The following is a 14,334-nucleotide window of genomic DNA, read 5'->3' on the forward strand; positions in this document are numbered from 1 at the left end:
AAAAAAAAATCTTTTAATTTGGTAAGTTAAAAAACTTTCCTCCCCACCCACCAAATGATCTCCAGTAACTTTGAAATTCAGTCACCTTTTAGCTCTCCCCCCAAAAAAAAGTTAAAATGGAAGTGATTTTGTGATTTGAATCCAGTGGTTCTATTTCTTTTAGTTAAAATTGGAACCTGCATTTTAGAAAATGTACCATGAGGAAGAACCTCATTCTGTATACAAAATGTAGCTTACAAAACCTAGATACCATTGTAAACTTTGAATCACTATGGGATCTTGCCATTGAAGCATTGAAACACAAATGGTTTGGTGTATTTGCTTTATTCATGGAAAGATACAAGATAGAGAATGGAAAGCATGATAATCTGGATTAAGATTCCTTGTTTTGAAAATACAATTTAATGCAACTCTGAAGCCATAAAACTTTTAAATTATTTAAATAACAGAGCACAAGGAGAACCCCATTATTTTTCATGTAATATACTTCCCAATAATACATAAGTGGGAAGAGGCACTCACCAATAAAAAAGAAATAGATTATACTAGCATACACTAGTAACTATACGGGTTTAAAGATTTTTCTCATGTAAAATGGAATATAATTACATTATTTCAAAAAAATATTACAGTCCCCAGTGTGCATAAAACTGCCTTCAATGCACAGCACAAGCTTGCTTATTCAAATTGAATTACAACTCCTTAAAATAAGATGCTTTCGAAAATAAGGTAACTTTGCCATGGCAGATTTACTCAACTTGCATATGGTTACACTTGCAACTGTTTGCAGTAGTTACAAAATGCCTGCTTCAATAAGCAAGATTTGAATTCACAGTACTTTTATTCAGAGCAAAAGCTGTAGGAAATTTACAATGTGAATGAAATTGAAAATATCATTTCTCCTCTTCAAAATGACATCATTTAAGGTTGCATAAATCATTCTGCAATGCAAAACAATTCAGTTTAAAGTTAAACTATTCTGGATATATCATTTTGCAACCCGCATATAATTTCACTAACTGATCAAAATTGTTCCCATCCACGTAACTATGGCATTTCAATGCCTTTGGATACAACTTGGACTCAGTTTTACAGGCTCATGCAAATCCAACCTATTTTAGTGATTGTGCTTCTATAAATTTAATGATCAGAAAAGTTTTGTTTAAAGTTATCTGGATAAATGGAACACTGCATTGTATCATTGACTACAGCCAAACTCTACATCTTAAAATTTGTCTTATGAGTAAATCAACACCAGAATTATCACCTCAAAATTTGGTTGAAACCACATATTTGAGAAATACATCAGTAAAGTTTTGTTATTCTGTATTGGAATTTTTTTAGCTGTGGGTTAGGCATTTGTAATCCAGGTACAGGGCATTTCAAAAACGTTTCTAATTTCAGGAACAAAATACAGGTACTGTAGGGAGCACTACAGCAACTCTCAATACTAATATTTTTCCATAAGCTACACAAACCTTTAAAACAACGTAGTTACAAACTCCATTACTGTGACTATTTTCAAAAAATAAATAACCAAAAATATGGGTCATGAAGGCCTTCAACTATTTCTGAGCCAAAGGGTATTATATTCATTGACTGATGTGATTGGAAAGAACTGCAATATGATAGGGTTTACCATTTTGCCACAACTCAATATTTGAGTCTTTCACCTGAAAAAAATGGAACTTAATACCTATACCAAAAATGGTAGATCTACAGTATTCCATTTTCCTGCATCATCCCTTACGAATGGAATGTGTGGGATAACTTTCTGCCAGTTAGCAGAAGCTGTAGGATAGACTTTATGTCTGAATGAAGCAAGCTGAGCAGAAAACACCATCACATCATGATTACAGCAGCAAAAACATTACATTTCACCGGATGCTGCTGGGGAACAGCAGACCCTGTGACGTACTTCTGCAACAAACTGTTGCAGATGAAATGACATTGCACAATGGCCTTCCAGCTCATAAGAGGGTATGTAATTGTTGGTGTCTGCCTTTGCTATTGCTACCAAGAAAACCTGAAAATTGCATGAACACACAGGCACACAAGATGCATGCCACTGGAGTTCAGATACTGATAAACCGAGATTTTTCAAATCCCTCACTGCACAATCTCTTCCCTTCATACACTGAATGGCTTTGGAATACAAACACGTAAGTATAGCTAGTTGTGTTTGAATCATTGAGTATCTAAAGGACTTTTGATAATAAAATTGTTCTGATTTAAGTTACAGAAGCAGAATGTGAGAAAGTGTCTTGAAAAGTAAATACTCTTATTTAAGGGGGAAGAAAAGCTTATTAAATCAGGTACAATTTCTCTTTTCCCACCAGAACATAAGTACCACATGTTGGTGACTGTTTCCGTGTTTGTCAAGTTTCACCTCAAGCATAAAAAAACAAGTTTGCATATACCTACTTATGTACACCATTATATGATGGAAACATCTGCATTTGTCAAGAAGCTGATAACCAGTATGCTTTACAGGGCTATCCCTTACTTAACAGTTATAAATGTCCAAACTCCCAAGTCTGTTGAAATTAAAATTAGACTGGCTGTAAACTGACTTTTTTTTTTGCACACGTGCAAATCACAATAGGATTATGGATATGCATTCTGTTTCAGCTATTAGGCATTGTATCCAAGCCCAGCGACCTATTCATTTCAGCATTCCAGTGACTTCCCTTGGCCTCCTGAAGGTTTCACACTTCTTGTTAAATGAGAGTCAAAGACAACCTGAAAGTAACCAATATATAGCTTAGAAAACAAATCCTTAGCCAATCAGTAGTTTTGGGTATCAGGAAACACTGAAATTAGCAGACCCAAGGGGGAGGGCAGGGGTCAAAGTTCAAATGATGTTCGCACTGCCCTCCTCTATCGATCCATTTCATCTAGCAATGGTGTGGCATCACCAGCGATAGACATTGGGGTGCCTTCAATCATGGGACTGGGTGAAGGTCTAGGAGTCATCTTGGCTTTCTGTTTTCGCCTCTCTTGTTCCTTCTCCTGTAGCCACTGCTCTGCTATTTTGCCCCAGTCAACAGCAGTATGGGCAGTTGAAGTCCTAAGTCAAAGGAGCAGAAACAACGTTAGGAATCTTGAACTCATGATAATGTTACATTAACGCAAAGCGCATCTTGGCTTCCACTCACTTCTTGCCTGTATCTAGGAAGTTGGTGAAGCTTGCCCCGAGATTCAGGAATAATGTTCCCATATATAGATATCCCTGACAATTTCAATCTCCAATATGGCACCCTGGTAAGCTTAGAGCATACTTTGGTAGATCAGGAGTATACAACAGGAAGCTAGTAAAAGCACTTTAGTCACTTGCATATTTTTATCCTTCATGTACAATCTAACAAATTCCTGATGCACAAGATTTTCATTGGGATTACAGAAACTGTATTTCAATTTAAGTGATATACAGATATTGGTATATTCACTTCTCAAAGCATATTCTGAATTTAAATGGATTATGGCAGATCTGTTTCAACTCCATCACGTTATAATTGATCCCTATCCTCTGATACTGCCACAGACCCAAATGATGTAGTCCTCAATAATGTAACCAAGAATTAAACATAGAACTTCAGATTCCTTCAGATGAAAAATCTTACACTTGACCCTAATACATCCAAATTGAAATGAATCTAATAATTTTTAAATAACTTGTGCATTTGGACACCATGTTCTCAGAAATTTTGTAATTCCCAGCTTTTAAATTATTCTTATTTATCTTCCCTGGTTCAAGAGTTGATGATCTCACATATTCACCAGAACGAAATCACCGGATTTACTTTCCACGCATCATTTCAGGACCTACAAGCACTATTTACTGCCCCTTTCAATTTAATGTCAATCAACTTTCCAGAGACACGTACTTTGGCTGTGACCTTTGTCGGGTTGTGGCAGGAGTCTGTGGAGTAGCACTGCCGTGGTACTGTGGCGTTGTAATTGGTTGCTGACTGGGTGTTGTATACGAATAGCTTGGAGTCATTAATGGCGTTGCTACTGGTTGTTGTGCAGGGGTTGCAAAAACCTGGAAAGGAATAAAACCACTAAGTCAGGTTCCACTACATTAAAGACTGAAAATAGTGGGGGAAAAAATCACAGCCATTGCACAATATTTCAAGTACGAGTAAACATAAACTGATCGAACATTCAGGACCATAGCCTGTTTTTGGTATTTATTTATGTATTTAACTCTTAAGTTGGTGGCTAAAAATCCAATCCCAGAAAATATTACATTATCATTGAAGATTCTAATTTCATTTGGACAGAATATATAGAGTATTGATTCTTCCCAAAGTAAGGAACATGACAATGTGTATTCAAATAATCAATTATAGAATAGTTGTCTGCTACTTAAATCTTGTTTCACTTCTAACTTTATCAATTTTGAAAAACGGTTGTTGACCTGACACGCCAATTCAATTTCCATTTCCATAGAAATTGCCCCATTTTGTATTTCTAGCACTAGCAGTTTTGTTTTGAGCATTCAAACAGGCTATGGCATGAGGGGAATACAGAATGAAAATACAGGTTTCCATTTGAGTAACAATGTTTGAACATAGCTTGAACTTGGATTTGGTAAATGATTACATCATTGGCTGAGTTGGTCCTTACTAGAAAAGTTCAGGCATGTGTAACTGCTGAATAATTATTGCTGCACTTTATTCATGTAAAGACTTAAACGTGCTTTGAAGCCACTACTTCAGTAGAGAGAATATGTAAAAGTCTGAAGAGCTTTCCCACAATTTGGATTAATTTATAACATAGATAAATATCCAGTGGATGAGGGACCTTAAAGTGTCATGCTGTTGCTTTTGTGCATTGTATGTGGTAGAGACAACAGGGGAGTTCCTTCTTAATTTTATTATAATAATTCTTCTACAAAAGTAACATGTTACCTGTTGTAAAATTTCATAACGAAATAAGAAAATGCCATTGTGTACTGTTAAAATTTGGTTGTTAATTATCCTTAGCATTTTATGTATTAGTTGTGATGGATGTTTACTTAATGGGCATATTCTGTCTGGAAATAGTGAAGTTGAATCAAAGATATAATGACAACATCTGGAACATCAGTGACATTTAGAACTAAGCACCAAAATATTCTAAGATTTAAAAAAGCGGACCAGAAATCCTGACAGAAATAATGACAAACTTACATGATAGGCACTGCTTCCTCCATAGCCATACTGACTGGATCCCCACTGTGCTGGTGTGGCATTTGGATTCTGACCCTGTCCAGTAACAGCAGCTATTGCATTGAACATCTGCGTTGTCATGTTCTGTGGGAGAGCATTAACTGCTCGGGTAAGATCTATGTCAGAAGAGAACATATTTACTCAATGAATAACAGTGTACACCCATCATCCTGATTAAATCTATAAATCTACTTTCTTTAGCACATCTGAGTAAATTCATTCTTGTAAAGACTTGAATTTGTTAGAGGTTTCTGTGAAGTAAGCAATTTATTAGAGCACACGTACAAACAACTTTAACAGGTTTCAAAAATCCCATGACTTAATGCGATTGTTCAAAATGCAACTGATAAATTTCAACAGTGTGAACAAAAACTACATTATACAATTTCCCCCCCATCAACATGCATTTGAAAACACATCAAACTTCATACTGAGATTCTTAGCCTTGGAGACTCGAACTTCATTTTAACTTCTTTGGATAGAAATTTGATGCCCAAGATAAGAATCTCCGTTTAAATTCTCCCTGTTATATTTATTCACAAACCTAACAGAATTACGAGGGTGGCCAATTAGGTCATAAACTATTACTGTGCAAGATAAGATGTTGGGAAGAGGAGAAACAGTCACATTAACTTCTCAATTACTAATCAACTAAAATCCTATCAGTGAAACTTCTAACAACTTTTTATGTTGCACTCATGCTAATTATTGAACTACTTTACTTAAATTGTAAATTCAAGATGATCCTATGATAGTGCTTAGAAAGGTAATAGTAAGTGAAGGCCAAACACGAGGAAATCTGCAGATGCTGGAAATTCAAACAACACACACAAAATGCTGGTGGAACACAGCAGGCCAGGCAGCATCTATAAGGAGTGTCCTGACGAAGGGTCTCGGGCCGAAACGTCGACAGTGCTTCTCCTTATAGATGTAGTAAGTGAAGGGTTTGTGTAGAAATTGCATACGATCTACTGAGATCATTGTATATTACATCACATCTATTCAACGGCATCTCTACATTCAGTGCCATGTAGGTAACTTTATTTAACAGTGAAAATAAAACAAAAAAAACCAACAGCCCAAGAAGACAGCGTGATTAGCATAAAATCAGGAATGTTAAGTGATGGATATTTTTAACACAAGAAATTCAAGCATTTTCACACATGTACCTGCCAAATTAATATTAGCTGGTGTTGCATCCATCGAGGCAGGAGTTCTACTGGACCTACTTGTACTTGAAGGTGTTATACCTAGGAAGAGGAATCCACAATTGTTAGTACATTCAAAGAATGTTTACACAATGTTAACCACTAAAACAAAAAAATCAAATTGCAATGTACATCTTATCTTAAAATATATTGAATTATGTTTGTCCTCAGAGAACTCTTTCTTTGAGAGTATCTTTAACATTTAAAATTACTCAAGACTATTAAAAACAAATTTAAAGCAAACGAGCATTTAAAAAAATCAATTAATTTGAATTATTGATCCCTTTACAGCTACTTTATTCCACTAAAAGGAATTTGCTGCTGGAATATCAGGCAGATTTCCCAGACTTTAAATGGGAAGATCTGCAAAAGTCCAAGGGATCCACCAACACAGTACAATTGTCACAAGAGATGCACCACACAGAATGCTGGAGGAATTCAATTATCAATGGAAATGAAAAAATAGTTGACATTCCAGGCCAAGACCCTTCATATAGGACTTTATCATAAGTGACAGTAAGTGCAAGGCTCTAACGTCAGGTTGCATTGATGTTCTTGAGCTTCTCTCCAGTTTAGTAGGCAAAGGTCAGGATCCAACTGGATTTAAGTGGAACATCTTACCTATTAAGTCTATTAAATTTTCAGTATTCTTACTATTTAATTCCAGCCCATTTAAAAGCATTTACGCTTTACATATGAATTATTTTCACTGATATCTGTATTTAAACTCATCTTACCTGGCACTGGGTCCTGGAAGTGATCCTTAAACCATCTAAATAAACCATTCACAGTTGGGAAAACTTGCCCTCTATATCGATATCCTTCTGGTGTCACTGTGACAAACTCTACCCTGCAAAGCAAAATAGCGTTGACTGTAAATTATTATTTAAGTTGATGAACTTTTACAACTGCCACTTCAACTAATGTTTTACACATACCTCTTTCATAAACTTTGTTTCACATAAGATTCTCTCTAATAACATACTGTATATGCCTTGCCTACAAAATAAGACTGTAGAACATGGGAGCAGGTATTGGCCATTTGGCCTATCGAGTCTGCTCCACCATTCAATCCTGGCTGATTTATTTTTATTTTCCCTCTCAACCTCATTCTCCTGCTTTCTCCCTGCAACTTTTGACACTCTTACTAATCAAGAACCTATAAATCTCCGCTTTAACTATATGCAATGACTTGGCTTCCACAGCAGTCTGTGGCAATGAATTCCACAGATTCACCACTCTCTTGCTAAAGAAATTTAACTTCATCTCTGTTCTGAAGCGGTCCTTCTATTTGGAGGCTATACCCTCTGGTTCTAGACTTTTCCACTACTGGAAACATCCACTCTGGAGTGACATCTGAAATTTTTCAGTCCTTTGGAACCATTCCAGAATCTAGTAAGTTTTGAACAATCACTATTAATGCCTCTGCAATCTCTTCAGCTATATCTTTCAGAAGCCTGGAGTATATAGTTCATCTGGTTCAGAAGACTTAACTATCTTAAGACTTTCCAGTTTCCCAAGCACCTTCTTCTTAGAAATATCAACACTCACTTCTGCTCCTGACTCTCAAATTTCTGGCACACTGCTGGTGTCTTCCACAGTGAAGACAGATGCAAAGTACTTATTCAGTTAGTCCACCCTTCATTTGCTCCTCATTACTACTTCTCCAGCATTTTCCAGCGGTTAGATGTCTACTCTCACCTCTACTCCTTATATAGCTAAAAAAAGTTTTACTATCTTTCTTAAAAAAATATTATTAGCCATCTTACAGTTGCAAGAAAAAGCTTGTGAACCCTTTGCAATTACCTGGTTTTCTGCATAAAATGTGGCCATATCTTCATCTAGGTCACAAGAATAGACTAATAACACATAAACAATTGGACTTTTTCTGGTCAATATTGAGTACACCATTTAAACAATCACAGTCTAGGTTCAACAAAGTATGTAAACCTCTGGGGCAATGCCTTCTACAAAAGCTATTTGGAGTCAGGTGTTCCAATCAATGAGATGAGATTGGAGGTGTGGGTTATAGCAGTGCCCTGTCCTATAAAAAAAAAAGACACACAAAGTCAGGTTACTGACAGAGCCTGCTCTTCTCAAGAAAGATTTGTTTATGTGCTCCAAGCCTCGATCAAAACAAATTTCAGAGGACCTTAGAAGAACTGTAGAGATACATGAAGCTGGAAAAGGCTACAAAAGCATTTCTAAAGACCTGAGTGTTCATCAGTCCACAGTAAGAGAAATTTTCTACACATGAATGGAGGAAATTCACTAAATTCACTAAAAGAAACAATGAACAAGAGGAAACTACTGCTCTTCAAAAAAAACCTGTACCTCTCAAGTTTGCAAAAGACCACCTGGATGTTCCATAATGCTTCTGGGGCAATGTTCTGTGGACAGATGAGCCAAAACTTGAACTTTCTGGCAGAAATGCACAACACTATATTTGGGGGGGGGGGAAGGGCACTGCACACCAACACCAAAACGTTATCTCAACTGTGAAGCGAGGAGCATCATGGTTTGGGGCTGCTTTGCTGCCTCAGGTCCCGGACAACTTGCAATCATCGAGGGAACAATTAGTTCAAAATTGTATCAAGACATTTTACAGGAGAATGTCAGGGTAGCAGTCTGTCACTTACAGCTTAATAGAAGTTGGATGATGCAACAAGACAATGATCCAAAACACAAGAGTATAATAATAAAATGGTTCAAAAAGAAGAAAATGTGTGTTCTGGAATGGCCAAGTCAGAGTCCAGACCTTAACCGAATAGAGATGCTGTGGCATGACCTAAAGAGGGGTGTTCATTCAAGGTATCCCAGAAATATTGATGAACTGAAACAGTTCTGTATGGAGGAATTTCTCCTCGCCGTTGTGCAAGTCTGGTCCACAGATACAGGAAATGTCTGGTGGAGGTTATTGCTGTTAAAGGAGGTTCTACCCATTATTAAATACAAGGTTTCACATACTTTTTCCAGCCTGAACTGTAAATGTTTAAACAATGCATTCAGTAAAGACATGAAAAGTATAATTGTTTGTGTTATTAGTTCAGACCACATTTAATAAGTAATTAATGCAGAAAAACAGGTAATTGGAAAGGGTTCACAAACTTTTTCCTTCAAACTGTACCTTTATATTTCATTTTTTTCACCTTATTGCTTTTTTTTAGTAGCCTTCCACTGTTTTTTTTTTAAAAAAAGGTTTTCCACCAATTTTTGTTATATTGAATGTCCTCTCTTTTGCTTTTATACTGTTTTTGGCTTCCCTTGTCAGCCACTGTTGCCTAATCCTCCTATTAGAATGCCTTTTCTTTTCCTTGCGATGAACCAATCCTGTGTCTTCCAAAATACTCCCATATACTCCACCCGTCACTACCTTACAATCAACTTTGGCCAGTTCATCTCTCAAACTTCTATAGTTAACTTCACTGAACTAATACATCTGATTTTAGCTTCTCCCTCTCAAACTGTAGGATGTTTTCCACCATAGTATGATCACTGCGTCCTAAAGGTTTCTTTTCCTTGAGCTCCCTAATCAAGATCTGCTTCATTATGCAGCACCCAATCCAAACTGCCCTTTCTCCTAAAGGGCCTGACCAAAAGTTGCTCTAAAAAGTAGGCACTTCACAAATTTCTTCGAGGTGCAGCAGCAACCTGATTTCTCAATCTATCTGCATAATGAAATCCCCCTTAACCACTGTAACACTGCCCTTTTTACAAGCCTTTTCTATCTATCATTGTAATTTGTACCCCACATCCTGGCTACTGTTTGGCGCTGGTATTTAACTCCCATCAGGATTCTGTTATACTTATGTTTTTATAACTCTACACACAAGGATTCGACATTTTCTGAACCAATTTCACTTCTTTGTAAGAATTTGAATCAGTTTTTTTTTAACCAAAGCCACCTCAGCTTCAACTGCCCGTCTTTTCAATACAACCTGTAATCTTGGATAAAATGCTGTTAGCTGTGACCTTCTTTCAACCACGACTCAAGTGATGCCCACATCATGCCTGCCGGTTTTTAACTGTACCACAAGATCACTTATCTTATTTTGTATATTGTGTGCATTCAAGTAAAATACTTTGAGTCCTGTATCCATCAACTTTTCAATGTTGTTTCCATGTCGCCTGAACTTAAAAAATTCATATCCCTTTATAAACTTTTGTCCTTTTTCTTTGTTCTGGAGACTTCACTAATCACTTCTGTGCTCTCCTTTCCTTTTACTTTATCCATACTTTTCCAAGCAATTTAACCTATCCCCATACTATTTAGTTTAGAGCCCTATTCACAGGACCCTGGTCCCAGCATGGTTTAGGTGCAGCCCATTCTCTCCCTCCCAAATACGATGCCCATGTCCCAAGAATTCAAACCCGTTTCTCCCACATCAGTCTTTACGCCACACTTTTAACTCTCTGATCTTATTAAACCTGTGCCAATTTGCATGAGGCTCAGGTAAAAATTCAGAGATTATTACCTTTTCGGTTTTAGTCCCTAGCTGCTCAAATTCCCTCATTAGAACTTTTCCTTTTCATTGGTACCCCCAAGGACCATGACAACTGGATCGTTCCTCTCTCACTTCAAACTCCTCTGCAGGCCAGATGTGATGTCATGAAACCAGGCACCACCAAGCAGGCAACACAGCTTCTGGGACTCTCAATCCTTCCTCTAACTACAATTACAACTACACTGCTCTACTCACTCCCCTCTTGAATGGCTCCCTAAACCACAGTGTCATAGTTTGGTTGATCATTCTTTCTACGGCTCCCACTCCCATCGTCACAGACAGTAACAATCTCAGACCTATTAGGCACTACCTCTTGGATACCCCTACTTGCCTCACTCACAATCACACCCTCTTGTCTCTGGGCAAAGACTGAATTTGAAATAGATAAGTAGATTTGAAGCGACTACCTCGAAACAGCGTCCAGGTTCAGATAACTCTCCGAATCCCTGAAGCATGGGAGTTTTTGAAGCTCAGCTTCCAGTTCAGCAACTTTAAGCCTGAGTTCCTCGAGCAATCAACACTTGCTGCAGATGTGGTAATCCGAAACCACAGTGGGATCCATAATTTTCTACATCATGTAGCTACAATACCTGATCCCACATCTCTATTTAGTTTGTTGCAATCTGGTATTTTTTAAATTAACTACTCTACATTAAAAGAAAATTTACCTGTTCTTACCTATTACTCACATGTATCTCCTTTCCGAAGCACTTAAGCCAAAGCCTCAGAGTCAGAAAATGTGCTACAATCTCATTAAAACTTTTCTCAACTTTCTACTGAGAGCCTGAGTTTTATTCATAGAAAACCTACAGCACAATATAGTCCCTTCGGCCCACAATGCTGTGCCAAACATGCACTTTCTTTACAAATTACCAAGGTTTACCATAGCCCTCTACTTTTCTAAGTTCCATGTACCTACCCATGTTCCTGTCTCTTAGAAAACCCTATTGTATCCGTCTCTACCGCCATCACTGGCAACCCGTTCCACACACTCACCACTCTCTATGTAAAAAACTTACCCGATACCTCTATTCCTTAAATCCTAACCCACAAGCATAAAGTCACTCATCTTCTACAAGCAGCTGTGTTGTCATCTGAAAATTCCTTAAAATTCTCAAATCAATTTATACCTTTATGATCAAAATAGTATAAAAATATTCGATTTTTCTTTAAAATTGATATTAAGGAGGAAATCCACAGATAATTTGTAATACAGATACACAGGCCTTTTCAGATTAAAACTGTTATTGTTAATCATTATCAAATCCAATGAACAACAGAACTGGCTTTCATTAGTTTACACTGTGTGTATGATAATCCGAATTATGTTCATAATAAATTCAGGGTAGAGTTAGAAGCAATCACATAGACTTATTCAGTGACAACTATTTTCATCCAGGTTAACAAGGTGATAATTATTTAAGTTTATCTACTAAACATAAAGACACTTTGTAGATACTAACCTTGGCTTGGCACGAGGTTGGTAGCCTAACAAAAACTTTCCAGGCAGTTCCTTTGATGCTGAAATGTAATAGGGAATAAAAGAAGGCTTTTCCCTTTTGGATTTTGATAGGATCTCTTCCATTTTCTAAAAAGAGTAACAATGCTACATTTAATATTTTTCTTAGGTCACATGGGAAATGAGAGTACAGTACAATTCCAAACATTAACTATTTAAATTTCTGGTGGATAACTAAGATTGACCTAATCTTAGTGCTATCTGGACCTTCTCCAATGACTAAAGGCTGGTGGCACAGTATACTTGACCAATGTTTTAATTAATAAAAAGCATTGTTCAAAATCCATCTGAACACGCATTTTACATTTGAATCTATGGCTCCTATTATTTCAGCTATCAGAAGGTAGCCAATTTTATTTTCATACTTTTTAAATACACCACATTGGAAGTTTTGCATCTTTTCAAAACTTAATACAATAGTTACTGAGACCAAATAATTATTTTGTTCATATTGTTATCAACACCTGCTGGAGGTGATACTCTAACTCACATTGCAATCAAGTCCAGACCCAAGGCCATAAGATCAACAAACACCATTGGCAATGAAATAGACAGAGTGCACCACATAAACTACTCAGGTAAGACTTGCATGCAGACTACTCCATTCACTTCAGGTTGTGAAACAACACTGCCATGAGAAAGGTAACAAGCCATTCACACTGAAGATAAAGGTACACGTGCAAAAAGTAAATTTGAGAGGGTTCACCTTTCGTTATTTTACGTGAGTCTTAATTTCAACTGAGCTTACTTGCAACTGGCCATGTAATTAGCAAAACAGTATCAGAAACTACGAGAAGTTTTAAAATAAAAATTTGGAATATATGTTGTATACATATTGGCAGCTTTTTGCAGCTGATGCAAAGAACAGAATTTTTTTATGGTAGAGGAAGAACATTGATGGCAGTTGGACTATATGAGGAAAATTTAAGTATTACCAGATGTAAAACTGTACAGCATAAATAGTCAATGTAGAGTAAAATTTTCATAAATACAATTTTCTGTGAGACAGATTTGATTGATGGAATGTGCTGTGGTATAGACCCCAAGGTTTTCCCCATATACATCAATGCACAAATGCATGTTTAAATCTGCAGGTCACACAGCTGGGAAAGGGGCAAAGGCAAATTAAGTAAATGGGCAGAAATGTGGCAGATGGTATTTCATCTACAAAGTTATCAATTACCAGATCCAAGAATGACAAATTCTTGTCAATCAAAACAGTAATGGTACATGGCCAAAAGGACTTGGATCGGTAGGATTACAGATAGTTAAAAACTTCTGATGGTTATAGCACTTATAAATTTATAGCAATATAGCAATAAAAAGAAAAAGTGTAGCTGTTATGCTGAGTATACCCCAATTTAGACAATCTGAGAATCAATGGCCTGAAAAGTTAATTCCTTCTCTCCCTCCCACGCCACAGATATTTGATTAATTTCTATGAAAACAAACATACAGGACTCATTTAAAGATAATGTTCAGCCTATTGTCCCACAAAGTGCTGCTGTAGTAATCCCATTTCTGTGCTCTTTCTCCTCCTGGCATTCATCAGCTTTATTAAAAATATAATTCCATTATTCTTTCAAGCACTGCATTTCAAACCATAACAATGCAAAAAAAAAGTCAATTCTATTTTTTCTTATTACTTCATTGTATGCTCTTTGATCAACATTTCAGCAAAGAGATTCTCTGGAATAGCTCTACCAAAACATGTCATCATAATGAACATCTCAGCTAAACCAACCTTTCCTTCTAATGTGAGCAATCCCAAGTCACTCACTGCTCGCAATTTCTTTCTTTATCTTTCCCAATGGTCAAACTTATTTATACATTGCAAAACTAAATCAATCTTCCATTTGAGTTCTGACCCTAATTCTAAAACCACT

At 36.7% G+C, this 14,334-nt stretch overlaps 1 protein-coding gene across 1 annotated transcript in view; it reads right to left on the bottom strand.

Annotated features, from left to right (window-relative positions):
* Positions 1-308: 308 nt before the first annotated feature.
* Positions 309-14,334, bottom strand: part of supt6h (SPT6 homolog, histone chaperone and transcription elongation factor) — a 71,758-nt gene continuing 57,732 nt past the window's right edge. The window contains exons 32-37 of the mRNA XM_073053456.1: positions 12,393-12,517; positions 7,162-7,274; positions 6,386-6,466; positions 5,178-5,332; positions 3,888-4,045; positions 309-3,070 (exon numbers count right to left, since the gene is read on the bottom strand). Of these exons, the coding sequence (XP_072909557.1) occupies positions 2,881-3,070; positions 3,888-4,045; positions 5,178-5,332; positions 6,386-6,466; positions 7,162-7,274; positions 12,393-12,517 (822 nt within the window). The 3' untranslated portion in view covers positions 309-2,880. The remainder of the gene's footprint in view (positions 3,071-3,887; positions 4,046-5,177; positions 5,333-6,385; positions 6,467-7,161; positions 7,275-12,392; positions 12,518-14,334) is intronic.

Source organism: Hemitrygon akajei, chromosome 8, assembly GCF_048418815.1.
Source record: "Hemitrygon akajei chromosome 8, sHemAka1.3, whole genome shotgun sequence".
NCBI classification, from domain to species: domain Eukaryota; kingdom Metazoa; phylum Chordata; class Chondrichthyes; order Myliobatiformes; family Dasyatidae; genus Hemitrygon; species Hemitrygon akajei.